The sequence below is a fragment of the Hirundo rustica genome, chromosome 35 (assembly GCF_015227805.2).
Source record: "Hirundo rustica isolate bHirRus1 chromosome 35, bHirRus1.pri.v3, whole genome shotgun sequence".
In the NCBI taxonomy this organism is placed as follows: Eukaryota; Metazoa; Chordata; class Aves; order Passeriformes; family Hirundinidae; genus Hirundo; species Hirundo rustica.
In genome coordinates, this window is record NC_053484.1 from 40569 (window position 1) to 55196 (window position 14628).

The 14628-nt window shown below is 61.6% G+C and overlaps 2 protein-coding genes across 5 annotated transcripts; both read right to left on the bottom strand.

The window, feature by feature from the left end:
• Positions 1–783: 783 nt before the first annotated feature.
• Positions 784–6000, bottom strand: LOC131378733 (zinc finger protein 70-like). The gene is made up of 4 exons (XM_058423858.1): positions 5843–6000; positions 4938–5167; positions 4449–4562; positions 784–2714 (listed from the first exon to the last, which is right to left on the bottom strand). Exons 1-4 carry the CDS (start codon positions 5998–6000, stop codon positions 2281–2283), a joined length of 936 nt encoding a protein of 311 aa, XP_058279841.1. The 3' UTR covers positions 784–2280.
• A 1466-nt stretch (positions 6001–7466) lies between these two features.
• CSAD (cysteine sulfinic acid decarboxylase) lies at positions 7467–14542 on the bottom strand. Of its 4 annotated transcripts, none has more exons than XM_040088680.2 (15): positions 13588–14542; positions 13092–13317; positions 12522–12648; positions 11783–11873; positions 11125–11231; positions 10906–11021; positions 10301–10380; positions 10170–10224; positions 9328–9444; positions 9186–9250; positions 8991–9072; positions 8704–8903; positions 8585–8636; positions 7920–8009; positions 7467–7813 (listed from the first exon to the last, which is right to left on the bottom strand). In XM_040088680.2, the coding sequence occupies exons 2-15, from the start codon at positions 13233–13235 to the stop codon at positions 7640–7642; spliced, it is 1500 nt and encodes a 499-aa protein (XP_039944614.1). In that variant the 5' UTR covers positions 13236–13317; positions 13588–14542; the 3' UTR covers positions 7467–7639. The 4 variants fall into 4 exon arrangements, with proteins under 4 accessions (XP_039944614.1, XP_039944615.1, XP_039944618.1 ...); XM_040088681.2 differs by having other exon boundaries at positions 12522–12633; positions 13588–14394; XM_040088683.2 differs by having other exon boundaries at positions 7638–7813; positions 7920–8005; positions 13588–14394.
• Positions 14543–14628: the final 86 nt, after the last annotated feature.

Sequence of the window (14628 nt, forward strand, 5' to 3'; positions counted from 1 at the left end):
TCCCTGAGCCCCTTCTGATGTTCTGTCTGTTTTCTGTCCCCCAGAAATTAAAAAATGGTTGAAATAATGCAAAAAGGCCAGACAATTGTGAGCAGGATTGTGGGATCAGGATTTTTGTGTGCTCCTCCTGCAACCCCCCTTCCAGAGCCCCCTGGAGTGCCTGGGAGTGCCAGTGTGTGAGTGGGGCACCCCCGTGCTGCTCCCCTTTTCCAACAGGTGCCCCGTGCTGGAACTGGATCTGGCGAGAACCGAAAAAGCTCCCTGGGGCCACACTGGGATCACTGGGGGTGACCCCAAGACCTTGCAGTGGGAAAAAACAGGGGGTAAGGACCCCCTGGGGGTGACGCCATTGGGGAGGTCCCCAAATCTGTGTGGTGGGATGAGACTGCTCTGGGACTTTTTATTGATGATGTCAGCAGATCCATTCACTCCAATTCCAGGGTCCCCATCCTCATCCTGATGTCCCTGTCCTGATCCTGGTGTCCCCACAGGCCCGTTCTGGTGTCCCCATTCCCATCACGGTGTCCCCATTCCCATCACGGTGTCCCCATCCTGGTTCCCCTGTCCCCACCCTGGTGTTCCCATTGCCATCACGGTGTCCCCATTGCCATCACGGTGTCCCCATTCCCATCACGGTGTCCCCATCCTGGTTCCCCTGTCCCCACCCTGCTGTTCCCATTGCCATACTGGTGTCTTGTGGTTTCACACTGGCCAAATGCCAGGCACCATTGAGAGTCGTTCTCTTACCCTCTTTTGCTACAATTAGGCAAAAGAGAGGGGGGAAAACAAGAATTAATGAAGGGTTTGTGTGTTAAGGACTGGGAAAAAAATACTCTAAGGGCAAAACAGGTTCAAATTTAAAGGCATAAAGTAAATTTATTACTAATAGAATCAGAGGAGGACAAGGAGAAGTAAAATAAGCCCTTAAAATACCTTTTCTTCCCTCCAGCCCCTTTCTCCTTCCCACCAACAGTGCAGGGAGACAGGGCATCATGGGGGCTTTGGTCAGTTCACCACTCGAGATCTTTTTCTCGTTCAGGGAGAGAAGTCTCTTTTTTGCTATTCCGTGTGGTCCCTCCCATGGGAAAACAGTCTTCCTGAAACTGCTGTGGCCTGGGTTCCTCATCCATGGGGTGCAGTCCTCTAAGGACAGGCTGCTCTAGTTTGGCAGCAATGGCTCTGTTTCTGTCTCTGGAAGCAGGGATCCTCTCTCTCTGTTCGGGTCTCCCACTGGATGACAGCTCTCTCTGGCCTCCACCTGCTCTGGTGTGAGGTTTCCCACAGGCTGCGAGTGGATCCCTGCATCCCCCATGGACTTTGCGCATCGCAGTGGGACAGTTGGCTTCACCAGAATCCTCACCACGGCCTGCAGAGGAATCCCGGGTCTGGCGCTCGGAGCACCTCCTCCCCCTCTTTTTCCACTGACCTTGCTGTTGCCACGTTGTTTTCCCTCACGCGTCCTCACTTCCTCCTCTTCTCCGACTGGAAGAAAAACTGCTGCTTGTAGGCACCATTGCCTACAAGTCCCGGCAGTTCAAAGATTCCTGCAGGATCCCGCAGCGCCAAGTGGATTTCACCCAGGCTCCACGCAGGGGAATTGCTCCTCATGCTCCCGCTGTCAGCCGGGCACAGCACGGGCAGTGGCTGCCGCGGCGCTGGCGCTATTTAACGCCTCTCCTCACGCGGGGTGCTGGCAAGGGGAAGCTGCCGCCACCGTCCCTGCCCTTCTCACCGCGGCGCGGCAGGCTCGGGGCGGCCAGGTGGGCAAGGCCGTGGGCCCCGCCGAGACAGCAGCGGCCACAGCACATTGCCGCGGGCTGTGCCAGGATGGCCCTGGCAGCAGCGCTTCGCCACCCCGGGAAAAAAACCTGCGCGAACACCCTTTTGATCGTCTTCTCAAATATGTCATCACAGAGGCGTTACCGGCCCCTCTAATTGGGACAGCAGCACGTCCATCTTCAGAGCCATCAGAGGTTGGCTCGACCGGACATGGTGGAAGCTTCTAGGAGCTTCTCACAGAAGCCACACTGTGGCCCCCCCGCTACCAAAATCCAGGCTGTGCCAAACCAATACATCCCCGTTCTTGTGCCCCGACCTTGGTGTCCTTATCCCCATCCTTGCCCTGGTGTCCCTGTCACAGCGTCCCTACCCCCATCCAGGGGTCCCTGTCCCCATGCCCACCCTGCTTCCCCCTCACACCACGCGCTCCCTGAGGTGCCTCTGGAGCTGTCCAGGGTTCCAGAAAGCGTCCCCACACTCGGGGCAGGGATGGGGCCGCTCTCACCCATGGGTACGGTGGTGTCGCCGCAGGTTGGAGCTGACGCTGAAGCTCTTCCCGCATTCCCCGCACCGGTACGGCCGCTCCCCGGCGTGCGTCCGCCGGTGCTGGACCAGTGCCGAGCTCTCCCCGAAGCGCTTCCCACAGTCCTGGCATCCGAAGGGCTTCTCCCCAGTGTGGATGCGCTGGTGCGTGGCCAGGTTGGAATTCTGGCTGAAGCCCTTCCCGCAGGCACCGCAGGTAAATGGTCGCTCCCCGGTGCGGATGATGCAGTGCTGCGCCAGGTCTGAGCTCCGCCTGCAGCCCTTCCCACACTCCCCGCAGATGGTGGGGTTCAGCCTGGCCCCCTCTGGCGCCAGCAGCTCCTTCAGGGGTCTTGGTCCCCCCACAGGGGACCTGGGGGGCTTCCGGCGTGGCCGAGCTGGGCCGTGATGGGCTGTGGGAGAGGGGGCTGGGCACGGGCGGGGAGGGCAGGGACAGGGGCCTGGGGCCCCTTGGCCCATCCCGTCAGCACCTGCTCCAATCCCTCTCCCCACCCCGTGTGCACCCGCCCCACCCCATCAGCACCTGCCCCAGTTCCTCTGTCCTTTCCCATCCCTACCTGCCCCATCCCAATGACACCTCCCCTTTGCAACTGGCACCTGCTCCAGGCCCTCTGGCCCATCCTGGTCCCACTGGTACCTTCATCCTTCTGCCCATTTTCTATCCTCTCTTCCCCTTTTCCATTGCTTTTCAACGTTGTCCATCTTATTTGTACCTGCTCTATCCCCACTGTCCTTTCCCCATCCTCTTTTCCATCTCCTCCAGCCCCTCTTCCCCTTTTCCCATCCTCTCTTCCCCTTCCTTTTCCCATCCTTATCTGCTCCATCCCCTTCTCCATCCCTTCTCCCCCTGTCCCATCCCTGCCGCCCTTTCCCCATCTCTTCTACCCCTTCCCAAACCCTTTTCCATCTTCTTCATCCCTTTTCCTCCTTCCCCATCCCTGTCGCCACCCCCTCCCTCCCCTCTCAAACCCCCATCCCCATCATATTCCAAAGCCGGAGTTCGGTTCCCCCCAACCCCTCCATTCCCACCCAGACAAGGGTCTGGGATTGGGGTGCAGGTGGGGCAAGGGACAGACATGGAGGTGGAACCACCCAGGGATGACCCCAAATTCCCTCTGGAAACCAGGGATGGAGTTAGGGTACCCAGAAACGCCCCTGCACCCCAAAATCAGGACACCGTCATGCCATGGGCTTGGGGAAACCCTGCACCCCAATCCTGGGACACCCCCATCATGAGGGATTGGGGCATTCTACACCCCAAAATCCGGGCACCCCCATTCCATGGGATTGGGATGACCCTGCAGCCCCATCCTGGGGCACTCCCATGCCATGAGATTAGAACCCTGCACCCCCAAACCCACTCCATGTGAATGGAATATCCCTGTACCCCAGCACCGGGACACCCCCATTCCATGGGAATGAGACATCACCGCCCCCCAGGACTGGGGTACCCCTGAGCTGTGGGATTGGGGCACCATCTTACCCTGGAATTGGGACACTCTCTACCCTGGGAACAGGGCACCCCACACCATGGGAATAGGACAACCCCACATTCCTGGGATTCCCATATCCTGGAATTGGGGAACCCCTGTAGTCCAGGATCAGGGTACTCCATTCCATGGGACTGGGACACCCCCCCATCCCTGGGGCACCCCCAGACCCTGGAACTGGTGTATCCCTATGCCATAGGAATGTGACACCCCCATATCCTGGGGCATGGGAAATGGGAACACCTTGGAGCTGGGGCACCCCACACGACGGGGACAGGACACTCTGCCATCTCTCTGCCTCCCCTCACCCTGGCACTGAGGTACCCCTGTGCCATGGGGATGGGGCACCCTGGCATTCCTAGGATTCCCTTACCTTGGGATGGGGTCACCTCCATACCCTGGAACTGGGGACCCTCCACACCATGGGACCGCAACCCCCCACATCCCCGGCAGCCCCCGGGCCCCTCCCTCAGGTTTGAGGTCTCCCTGTTCCACGGAGGCAGGGTGTCCCCCCTTCACTGCGGGTCCGCAGGGGACCCCCAAAAAGGCGCCCAACCCCTCCGCGATTCCAGGGGCGCCCTCAGAGCCTCTGACCGTGGCCAGAGGCCTCTTTCGCGGGAGGTGGGGTGGTCTCACCTGTGGGGGGACCCTCGAGCAGCCGGGTGTCCCGGGGATCCGGGGGGTCAGGGGGATCTCGGGGGGCCGACACCCCCCCGCTTCCATTGCCGCCGTCACCCAGATGGGAGAACCCTGCCGGGGGGGTGGAGGGGGCAGGGAGAGAACTGGAGGGACCCCAGGACACCCCAAGCGGGGGTCGCTGCTGCCCCCAAGGGAGGGATCCCCCCTACCCCCAACCCCCTCCGTGGCCCTCCCGACGCTGGGGACACACGCACAGTGACATGACGTCACCACCCTGGTCCCCTCCCATTCCCCCCATGGAGGAACCCCTAAATCCCTAAATTTGGGGGGGGGGGGTCGCTTCCTCTCGGCCCCTCCCCGCACCGCAGCCATCGCGGGGGGCTCTGGGCAGGGGAAGCAGAAAAAGAAAAGGACAAGGGGGACGAGGGGGGACGAGGGGAGTTGCTCGGTCTCGGTTTGGGGGGGATGTCCCCGCTGGTCACTCACCCCTGACAGGGAGCACGGGGGGCTTCAGGGAGCTCGGGGGGAAGGGATCCCGGGGGGCCGCCAGCGCCGCAGCGTGCCGGGGGGAGGCCTCCGAATCCCCCCGACCCACCCAGGGCGACCCCCCCAAAAAACAAGAGGGAGGGACAACAAGGACCCGCCCACCATCGGGGGTGGAATAGACGCGGGGAGTCGGGGGAGGGGTGGCCAGGTCCGCCTGGTTTGGGGGGACACTGGAGGGGGCACTCTGGGGAGGTTACGGTCCGGGGGGGGCTGCGGGGTTTGGGGGATACACGGGGATTTGGGGCTACTGAGGGATTAGGGCGATTGGGTGATACTGGTGTGACTGTGGAGACTGGGGGATAATGGATTTTGGGGGAGACTGGGAGATTGGGGGATACTGGGGCGTCAGGGATAACGCAGAGAATGGGGAACTGGGGGGATTGGGGAATAGTGGGGGGACTGGGGAACTGGGGGGGTCTAGGGAAACTGGGGAATTGGATGGATACTAGTGGACCTGGCGGGTACTGGAGGATGCTGGAGGACTGGGGAGTGCTCGGAGATGCCGGAGGGACTGAGGAATTGCAGGGGCTGCTGATGGGTTACTCAGGGTTACTGAGGGAATGGAGGGACTGGAGGGTCCTGGGGAGGACTTGGAGGACTGGAGCTGCCAGGGGCTTGGGGGTTGATGGGTGGGATTAGGGGTTACTGCGGGGGCTGAGAGACGGGGGGCACGGGAGGTACTGGAAGTGACTGAAGGACTGGGGAGGATCCAGAGTTATCGGCGGACACTGGGCGCACTCGGGGCTGGGCACTGGAGCCAAGACTCGCTCCCCGCACGCCCGAGCGGCCCCCGGAGCTCCCGAACGACGCCCGGCCCCGGGCCCGCCGCGCCCCGCCCCCGTTACCGCGGCAGCGCTGTGGCGGGAGCGGAGGCCGCGCCCCTGCCCGGGCCGGAACCGCGGGGAGAGCGGGGTGAGAGCGGGGAGCGCCCCGGGGACAGCGGGCGGCGCGGGGGGACACCGCCGCGGATCGGGGCCGGGGGGCACCGCGGGCACCGCGACATCGTGGGGACCCGGAACAAAGGGCACAAGCCACGCGGCGGGCACACCGGGAGGGACGCCGCGGGAGCCGGGACGGAGTGCGGGCACTGGGGGTACCTCGGGGGTCCCAGGCGAGGATGGGGGGGCGCTGGGGTGACCTGGCTCCAGGGTTGAGGGGGCACCGGGGTGACACTCGGGAGTCTCAGGCCCGGGTGCTCTATGGGGACCCTGGGAGGGCTCAGCGCCGGGGCAGGGTGGGGGACACCGGGGGCAGCAGGAAAGCCCTGGGGGTGGGCGGTGACCCGTCTGCCCCCAGTTCGTGGAGCCCTTCCACCCCCTCCCCGAATTTTTGGGGGTTCTTTTTACCCCCACTTTTTGGGCTGCGTTGAACCCCCTCCCAACTTTTGTGTCCCAGGAGTGACTCCACTTCCCTGCGGGATTTTCTGCCCCGATGGCGAAGGACGAGCGGGTGACGCTGCTGGAGGTGCACCAGGCGCTCCCGGAGGAGCAATTCCAACAGCTGAAGTTCCTGCTGGAAGAACAAGTTCCTGCCGGGCTTCTGTCCCCGGCATCGCGCCCCGAGTTGTGCCGGATCCTCCTCCAGCGCTTCCCGGGGAATTCCCTGCGTGTGACTGCCGGGATCCTGCGGCAGCTCGGCCGCCTCGACCTCATCCGGCGCTTCCAGCTGCCCCTGGAAGAGCAAATCCCGGAGGAAACTCCCTGGGAAGCTAACGGGAGCACCCCCAAGGTGAGGGAGGACCCCACTCCAGGACATGGTCCTGGCGGGATTCCAGCGGCACCCAGGAATCCCCGGCGCTTGACCGAGAAGGATTTGATGCAAGTGGCCCAAAGGTTGGGAAGAGAGTGGCAGGAAGTAGGAATTCTGCATCTAGGGCTGGAGAGGAGCCGGCTGGAGCAGATCCAGGAGGAAAACCCCGGCAATCCCGTCCTGTGGAATTTCGAGATGCTGCGGGAGTGGCAGCGGCGGGAGCGACACAAGGCCACGGCGTCCCAGCTCCTATCCTGCCTTGAGCACGCCCGGCTCGACCCCGAAATCCTCAGCTTCCTCCAGAGCCTCCAGGGGAATTGAGGGACCCCCGAGCGCCATTTCGGGGGGAGAGGGGTGTGATAGCAAATTAATGCAAAATCGGGACCATTAAATGCTGTTTTATTCCATGAGTGTGGAATTTTGGCATCAAGCACTGAGAACTTCCACCTTAATTCCTGATTTAAAGATTCCAGAAGGAAGTCTAGGCTCTGCTGCACTTCCTCAGGGATGGAGGCAGCAGGTTTTGCACTACCCTCCCAAGAGTTTTTTGGGTGCTGGCAGATCCCCTTCCATACAAATTCCAATCTCTGGAGCTTCAAGAAGTCATGGGAATGTCAGGAGAGTCACAAGGCTGCTACATCCTGATCCCAGAATGCACAGCCTCCTCTGGAGCTTCCAGGGGAATTGAGGGACCCCCAAACCGCATTTTGGGGGGTGGGGTCATATCAAATTATTATCAGATCAGGACCATTAGGTGCTGTGTGATTCCATAAGGGTGGGATTTTGGGGTCATTTCCAATTTTGGGATGTGGGGAAGAAACCGAGGCTCTGCTCCTCTTCCTCAGGGATGGGGGACAGGTTTTGGGGTCTTTCATAGGGGGTTTGGGGAGGGCTCACAGATCCCATCCCAATTCCTGGATCTCATCCAGGAAGAAGTCCAGGTCCTGGCGGGTGACAGCAGGATTGGTGATGACCTGCCGGAAGAAGTTGACCTGGGATCCATGGGGTTGGTATGCCACCATCATGGAGCCCCTCCGGATCATCTTCTCCTTGATGGCTGGGGCCACCTAGGGGGAAACACCATTTCGGGAGGATTTGGGGTTTATTTTTGGGTGATTTTTTTTTTGAATTCTGGGCTGTTGTGGGCGTGGGAATTTGGAATTCTGGGCTCACCTTTCCCAGTTTGTCCCAGAATTCCGGGGAGCTGTCCTTGCCCCGCAGGCTGGGTGGGATGAACCAGAAGCAGAGGTTGATAAATTCTGGCTGCAGGAAGAGGAAGGAGATCCTGGCCATTGACCCAATTCCCAGAATCTGGTGGGGATTCAGACCTCCAGGAATTCACCCATGTGTATTTAATTGTCTGGGACTGGAACCTGCAGGATTTAATCCTCCAGGATTTAAACCTCTGAAATGGAAACTTCCAGGGTGATTTAAAATTCCAGGATTGTTTAAATCTCTTGGATTTAAGTGTCTGGGGTTTCAACCTCTGGGGTTAATCCTCAGGGATTCAAACCTCTGGAGAATGATTTAAAACCTCCAGGATTTCAACCCCTGGGGTGATTTAAACCTGTGGAATTCCAATCTCCAAGATTTCAGACTCCGGGATTTAAACCGCTGAGATTCGTCCTCAGGGATCGAAACCTCCAGGATTTAAACTTCTGGGACAATTCAAACCTCTGAGATCTCAGCCTCTGGGAATCGAAAACTCCTTGTGGATTCAAACCTTTGGGATTAATCCCCGGGGAGTTAAACCTCCAGGATGATTTAGACCTGTGGCATTCCAACCTCCAGGACTCTTAGGTGTTCACATTCCCCATCCCACACTCCAGCATCCCTACCTCAATCACCAGCTGGAATCCCTCCCTCCTCTTCACCTGCTCCAGCAGATACCTGGCGGGAACAAAGGGGTGAAGCACAGTTTGGGGGGACAGAGGGTCCCCCGAGTACCAGGGCTCACCGAGTGGCAGCGAAGGCCCGCTCCACGCGCCGTGCCAGCCCCTGGCTTCCCACGGCTTTCCAGAGGATCCAGAGCTTGAGGCCGTCGGCGCGGCGGCCGCACTGCGGGCTCTTGTCCCCCGTGTCCAGGGACACGTCGTAGAACTTGTCCCTCTGGAACAGGTACGGGGCCCCCACACCGTGGCAGCGCTGCAGGAGCCCCTGGGAGGAGCAGGGGGGGCACCAAAATGAAGGAGGGGGCCCGGGGAGGCATCCCAGGGACAGGAATTGGGGATGGGGGGCACCTACGGAGCCGTCACGGAGCAGGAAGGCCGAGCACTGCAACCCCACCATCAACAGCTTGTGGGGGTTCCAGGTCACCGAGTCAGCTCTGGTGCGGGGGGAACAGCAGAGGTTGGGGGGTCCCGTGGGGAAAACAGGATCCCCAAAAACTTGGAGGGAGTGGGGTGGGAGCCTTTCGGGGGGGCAGGGGGAAGGACACACCTGTGGATGCCGGCAAGGAGGTGACGGAGTTGGGGGGACAGGAGGGCGCTGCCCCCCCACGCTGCCTGCAGGGAAAGGGGGGATCAGTGTCCACAGGGGCACCCTCGGGTCCCAACCACCCAGGGGACCCCCCCAAACTCACATCCACGTGCAGCCACAGCCCGTGGCGGGCGCAGACGTCGGCGATGGCGTCCAGCGGGTCGAAGGCGCCCAGGACAGTGGTGCCACTCGTGGCACACACAAAGAGGGGCTCTGAGCCCTGGGGGAGACCGGGGAGGGGTCTGGGGGTGTTGGGGGCTGCAGGGGGTAGAGGGCAGGGGGAGCACGGGGAGTCAAAGGTGGCACAAAGAAGGGGCTCCATGTCCTGGGTGGGGAACGTTTGGGGGACCTTTGGGAAGGACTGGGAGGGAATCTGGGAGGGTTTGAGGGGGATTTGCAGAGGTTCTGAGGGGGTTTGGGGAGGACTTGGAGAGGTTTGAGAGGGGTTTGGGGGACAGAGGACAGGGGGACACAGAGGGTCAAAGGTGGCCGGGACAGTGGCACAGAAAATAAAGGGGCTCCGAGCCCTGGGTGGGCGTTAGGGGGGACTTTGGGGAGGCTCACAGGAAGGTCGGTGGGATTGGAGGATACAGGGGGACGCTGTGGGTGCAGGAAACAGGGTTTAGAGGACTTTGGGGCACTCAGGGGACTTTGAGGGGGGACAAGAGGCCTGGGGAGGACAGGGGACATTGGGTGCATTGGAGAGTTGAAGAGACAGTGGGATGGGGGGCATTGGAGGAGATTCAGGGTATTTGGGGGGACATGGGGGGGGTTTGTGGACATGGGAAGGGCTTTGGGAACATTGGAGAGGCACTGGGGACTTAGAGGGGGACACATGGACTTTGAAGGAGCTTTGGGAACACTGGGAAGGCCATCGGGGATACTGGGGAGGCATTGGGGAGTTTGGGGGGCTCTGGGGACATGGGGGGCGCAGCCTCTCCCAACCTCAGCTTTCACCCTCTGGATCTCCTTCTCCAGCTCTCCCGGAATCATCTTCCCCCTGAGGGGAAGGGACAGGGCTGGAGACACGGAGGGAGCCCCGGGTCTGGGGCCCCCCAGGACCTCCCAGCACCCACCTCTCGTCCGTCCGCACCAGGTGAACATTGTCCGTGCCAATTCCCAAGAGAGCAGCTCCTTTCAGGATGGAATAATGGCTCTGGGCAGGAAAACAGGACCAAGATTGGGGGGACCCCAGGAAGCAGGTTTGGGGTGATCCCATGAGCCAGGTTTTGGGGTGACCCCATGGAGCAGGTTTGGGGTGATCCCATGGGCCAGGTTTTGGGGTGACCCCATGGAGCAGGTTTAGGGAAACCTCCAAGGATCAGCTTTGGGGTGACAGCAGGATCAGGTTTTCAGATGACCCCAGGTGACCCCCTGGTCAGGTTTTGTGGGGATCCCAGGGATGAGATTTGGGGTGACCCCAGGGATCAGGTTCAGTGTGACCTCAGGGGCCACATTTGGGATGACCCCAGGGATCAGGTTTTGGGGTGACCCCAGGAATACAGTTTGGAATGGCCCCAGGGATCAGAATTGGAATGATCCTGAGGATCAGGTTTTGGGGCGATGCCGGGATCAGGTTTGGAATGACGCCAGGGACCAGGTTTGGGGGGACCTCATGGATCCAAACTGAGATGACCCTGAGGATCAGGTTTTGGGGAGACCTCGAGGCCCCCACTCCCACCTCCTGGGATGCGAACAGGCCCAGGCGAGGCAGGTCCCAGTTCCCTCTGCTCCGGCTCTCCGGGAAGCGCCGGAATCGCGCCACATTCATGGCCAACGTGTTGGACATAGAGCCCCCTGCCCAGGGACAGAGACCTCCGTGTCACCCCCGGGGCACCACGGACAGGCTGCCAGGGAGACAGGGGGGACAGGGAGAACCCTCAGGAAGGATCCAGGATACCAGGAGCGAAGATCCCGTCGCCGCTGCTCCACCCCACGAGCTCCCGGAGCTTGGCCAGGACCTGCTCCTCCATCAGCAACAGCACTGGGGCCACCTCGTACGTGTATCTGGAAGGGCCCAGCAGCAGTCGGAGGGGTCCCCCTCCCCCTGGAACCTCTGAACCCCAAACACCTTTCCCCTGAGCCTCAGCACCCCAAAACCCTCCCCCCAGAACGCCCCCTCCATCAGCACCAGCGCTGGAGGTTGGATCAGGGGAGCCAGGGCAGGGGCTTGGGGGTGTTGAGACCCTCCAAAACCCTGCCCTGACTCCCCTTCCAAACCCTCCCCCTTCCTCCAAACCTCAGCACCCCGAAATCCTTCCCTCAGCACCTCCCACTCCATCAGAACCAGGGGCTCCTCGCAGGTAGATCGGGGGGGGGGGTCACGGCAGGTTTTTGGGGGTTCCCCCCACCCTCCAGCCCCCATTGGGGGGGTCTCGGGGGCTCACGGGCTGTAGATCCCGGGGGGGTCACGGCAGGTTTTTGGGGGTTCCCCCCACCCTCCAGCCCCCATTGGGGGGTCTCGGGGGCTCACGGGCTGTAGATCCGGGGGGGGTCACGGCAGGTTTTTGGGGTTCCCCCCACCCTCCAGCCCCCATTGGGGGGTCTCGGGGGCTCACGGGCTGGTGTTGAGGGTCTCGGTGAGGAACCGCCCGGCCAGGGCATGGTGGTCCAGCCCCGAGAAAAGCTGGTTGAAGAACCGGGGGTGACCTGGGGGGACACGGGGTGGTCAGGGGCGGACTTGGGGGGGACACAGGTATGGGAGGGGGTGGGGGGAAATGAGAGGGTTGGGGGATGGCACAGGGAGGGTGGGAGACAGGAAGATAAGGGAAAGAGCCAGGAGGTTCAGTGGGGACGTGGGGGAGTCATAAGGAGATTGGGGAATTGGGGGGGGCGGGGGGTGGGAGGAAATGGGAAAATTGGGGGGCAGGGGGGATATAGGGGAATCAGGGGGGAACACAGGAGGGACATGGAGGGACACGAGAGGATCGGGGGTGGGTATGGAGGGAACAGAAGAGACATGGGGGGACATGGGGGAGTTGGGGGGGCATGGGGGGATCGGGGACTGGATGTGGGGGGGAAATGGGGGGTCAGGGGGGCAGACAAGGGAGACGTGGAAGATCAGGGGGAACGTGGAGGGGGAAACGGCAGGGCCACGGCGTTGGACACTGGGAGGCACCAGGGGCCGCACTGGGAGCCGCTGGGGCTGAAGCAGCACCTGCTGGGCTGCAGTGGGAGCTGCCGTGCCAAACTGGGAGTTTGTGCAGGGCTAAACTGGGAGGCACTGGGCCTGCCCTGGGGCGGTGCTCCTGTGTACTGGTGTGTACTGGTGTGTACTGGTGTGCACTGGGAGCGCACCCGTGCGGACGCTGAGGCGCAGCACGTCCCGGCAGCGCTGCAGGAGCTGCTCCTGCCCCTCCCCGTGGCTCCGCAGCTCCAGATCCAGCAGCTCCCGCAGCTCCTGGGGCTCCTTCCAGTCACACACCTGGGAATGTGCTGGGAATGACTGGGAGGGACTGGAAAGCACAGAGGGAATGGGCTGGGAACGGCATTGAGAATGGGACTGAAACTGGGATTCGGAATGGGAATGGGAAAGGAGCAATATTGTGACCCCACCCCCTTCCATGTCTGCTTCCAGTCACATGCCTGGGAATGACTGGGAATGGGATTGGGAATGACTGGGAATGGGATTGGGAATGACTGAGAATGAGAATGGGATTGTGACTGGGACAAGGCACGGCTGGGAATAGGACAGGAAACAGGGACGGACTGGGGACCCCACCCCCGCCCAGGGGGCTCCTTCCAGTCACATCCATAGGTGCAGGAACGGGTTTGGGGTTGAGAATGGGGCTGGGAATGGGGTTGGGGCTGGAAATGGGTATGGGGTGGTGCGGGATTGGGGACCCCCACCCGCTCCAGTGTCCCAACCTTCTGTGTCACGTCCGTGCTCTTCTGCACACCCTCCTCCAGCAGGATCTGGAACACTTCCTGCAGGAATTCCTCCCCAGCAGCGATGTCCAGGCCGGGATCATCCAGAGGGATGCTGTCCCAATACCCAGAGGGCTCAGCCATGGCAGGAGAACACGGGGAGACTCTGGAGGACACCGGGATTGGCAGAAAGCGACGGGACGGGGGATCCCAGGATGAGCTTCTCCTGGAAGGAGTTAATCCTGGGATAAAGTGATCCCGGGGCAAGGCTCTCCTGGGGTAAGGTGGTCCCAGGATGAGCTTCTCCCTGGCATGAGATGCTCCTGGGATAAGGTTCTCTCATGGTGAAATTCTCCTGGGATAAGGTCATTCCAGAATTATGTTATTCTGGAATGAGGTAATTCTGGGATAAGATGATCACAAAATTAGGTGTTGCCAGGACGGGTTTCTCCGGGGATCAGGCTCTCTGGACTGAGGTGGTCTCAGCTCCTCTCACCTCTGCCAGCTGGAATTTTCTGGGATCAGGTGCTGCCAGGACCAGATTCTCCTGGGGATGAGGTGATCCCGGGACCAGGCGATCCCAGAATTAGGTGCTCCTAGGAGAAGCTTTTCCTGGGATCAGGCTCTCCAGGGATCAGGCTCTCCGGGCTCCTCTCTCTCCCCTCCTCAGGACGGAATTTTCCTCTGGTCACGTTGCCAAGGGGCAAGGAGCAAAGTCCAGAACTCGGGAAGGAGCCACGGAGCGTTCTGGGGACAGGAGGCAGGATCAGGACTGTGTCCCTGGATCTGTGGCAAGAGTGGTGATCCCATATGTCCTCCCATTTCCAGTGTCCCCAGAACCCATTCCCAGTGTGGCCCCCACCAATTCCCAGGGTCCCCAAACCTCTTGCCATTGTCCCTCCTGTCCCCAGTGTATCCACCCCCCCATCGCAGGTGTAGCCCCATTGCTCCCAGTGTGTCCCTCCACCAGTGTTTGGTGTCACCCTTGTCCCCGCACCCATTCCCAGTGTCCTTTATTCCCGGTGCCTCTTATTCCCAGTGCCGCGTTTCTAGTATCCCCCTCAATTCTCAGACACCAAGGGGAGGGCCAGAACCAGCCCCGGGGGGGGGGGCAATTAAAGTGTGCAGAGGAAAGGGGGGGAGCAGCCCCCAAAATGCGTCACGGGAGACACCCCAAAGAGAGCGGCCAGAGTGTGGAGGGGAGGGCCCAAAGCGGGGGTGTAGCAGGAGGCCCCCAAGGGGGGGTCGCGAACGGGGGCAGCGGGGGGCGCCAGGGGAGGATTGCGGGGTGGGAAAGCGTCCGTCCCGCTCCCGGGGAGGTCGGGGGTGGGGTCGGCCGCGGTCGCTCCTTATCCCGGTGAGTCAGGGGGCATCGAGGGGGTGCGTCCCTGTCCCGGGGGCGGGTCAGGGAGGCCCGTGGGTCCCGGAGGGGCGCAGGCCGCGCCGTTGCCACGGCAACTGCCCTCACCCAAGATGGCGGCGCGGAGCCCGGCGTCAGGCCGGCAGCGTGCGCATGCGCGAGGCGGCTCGTACTTCC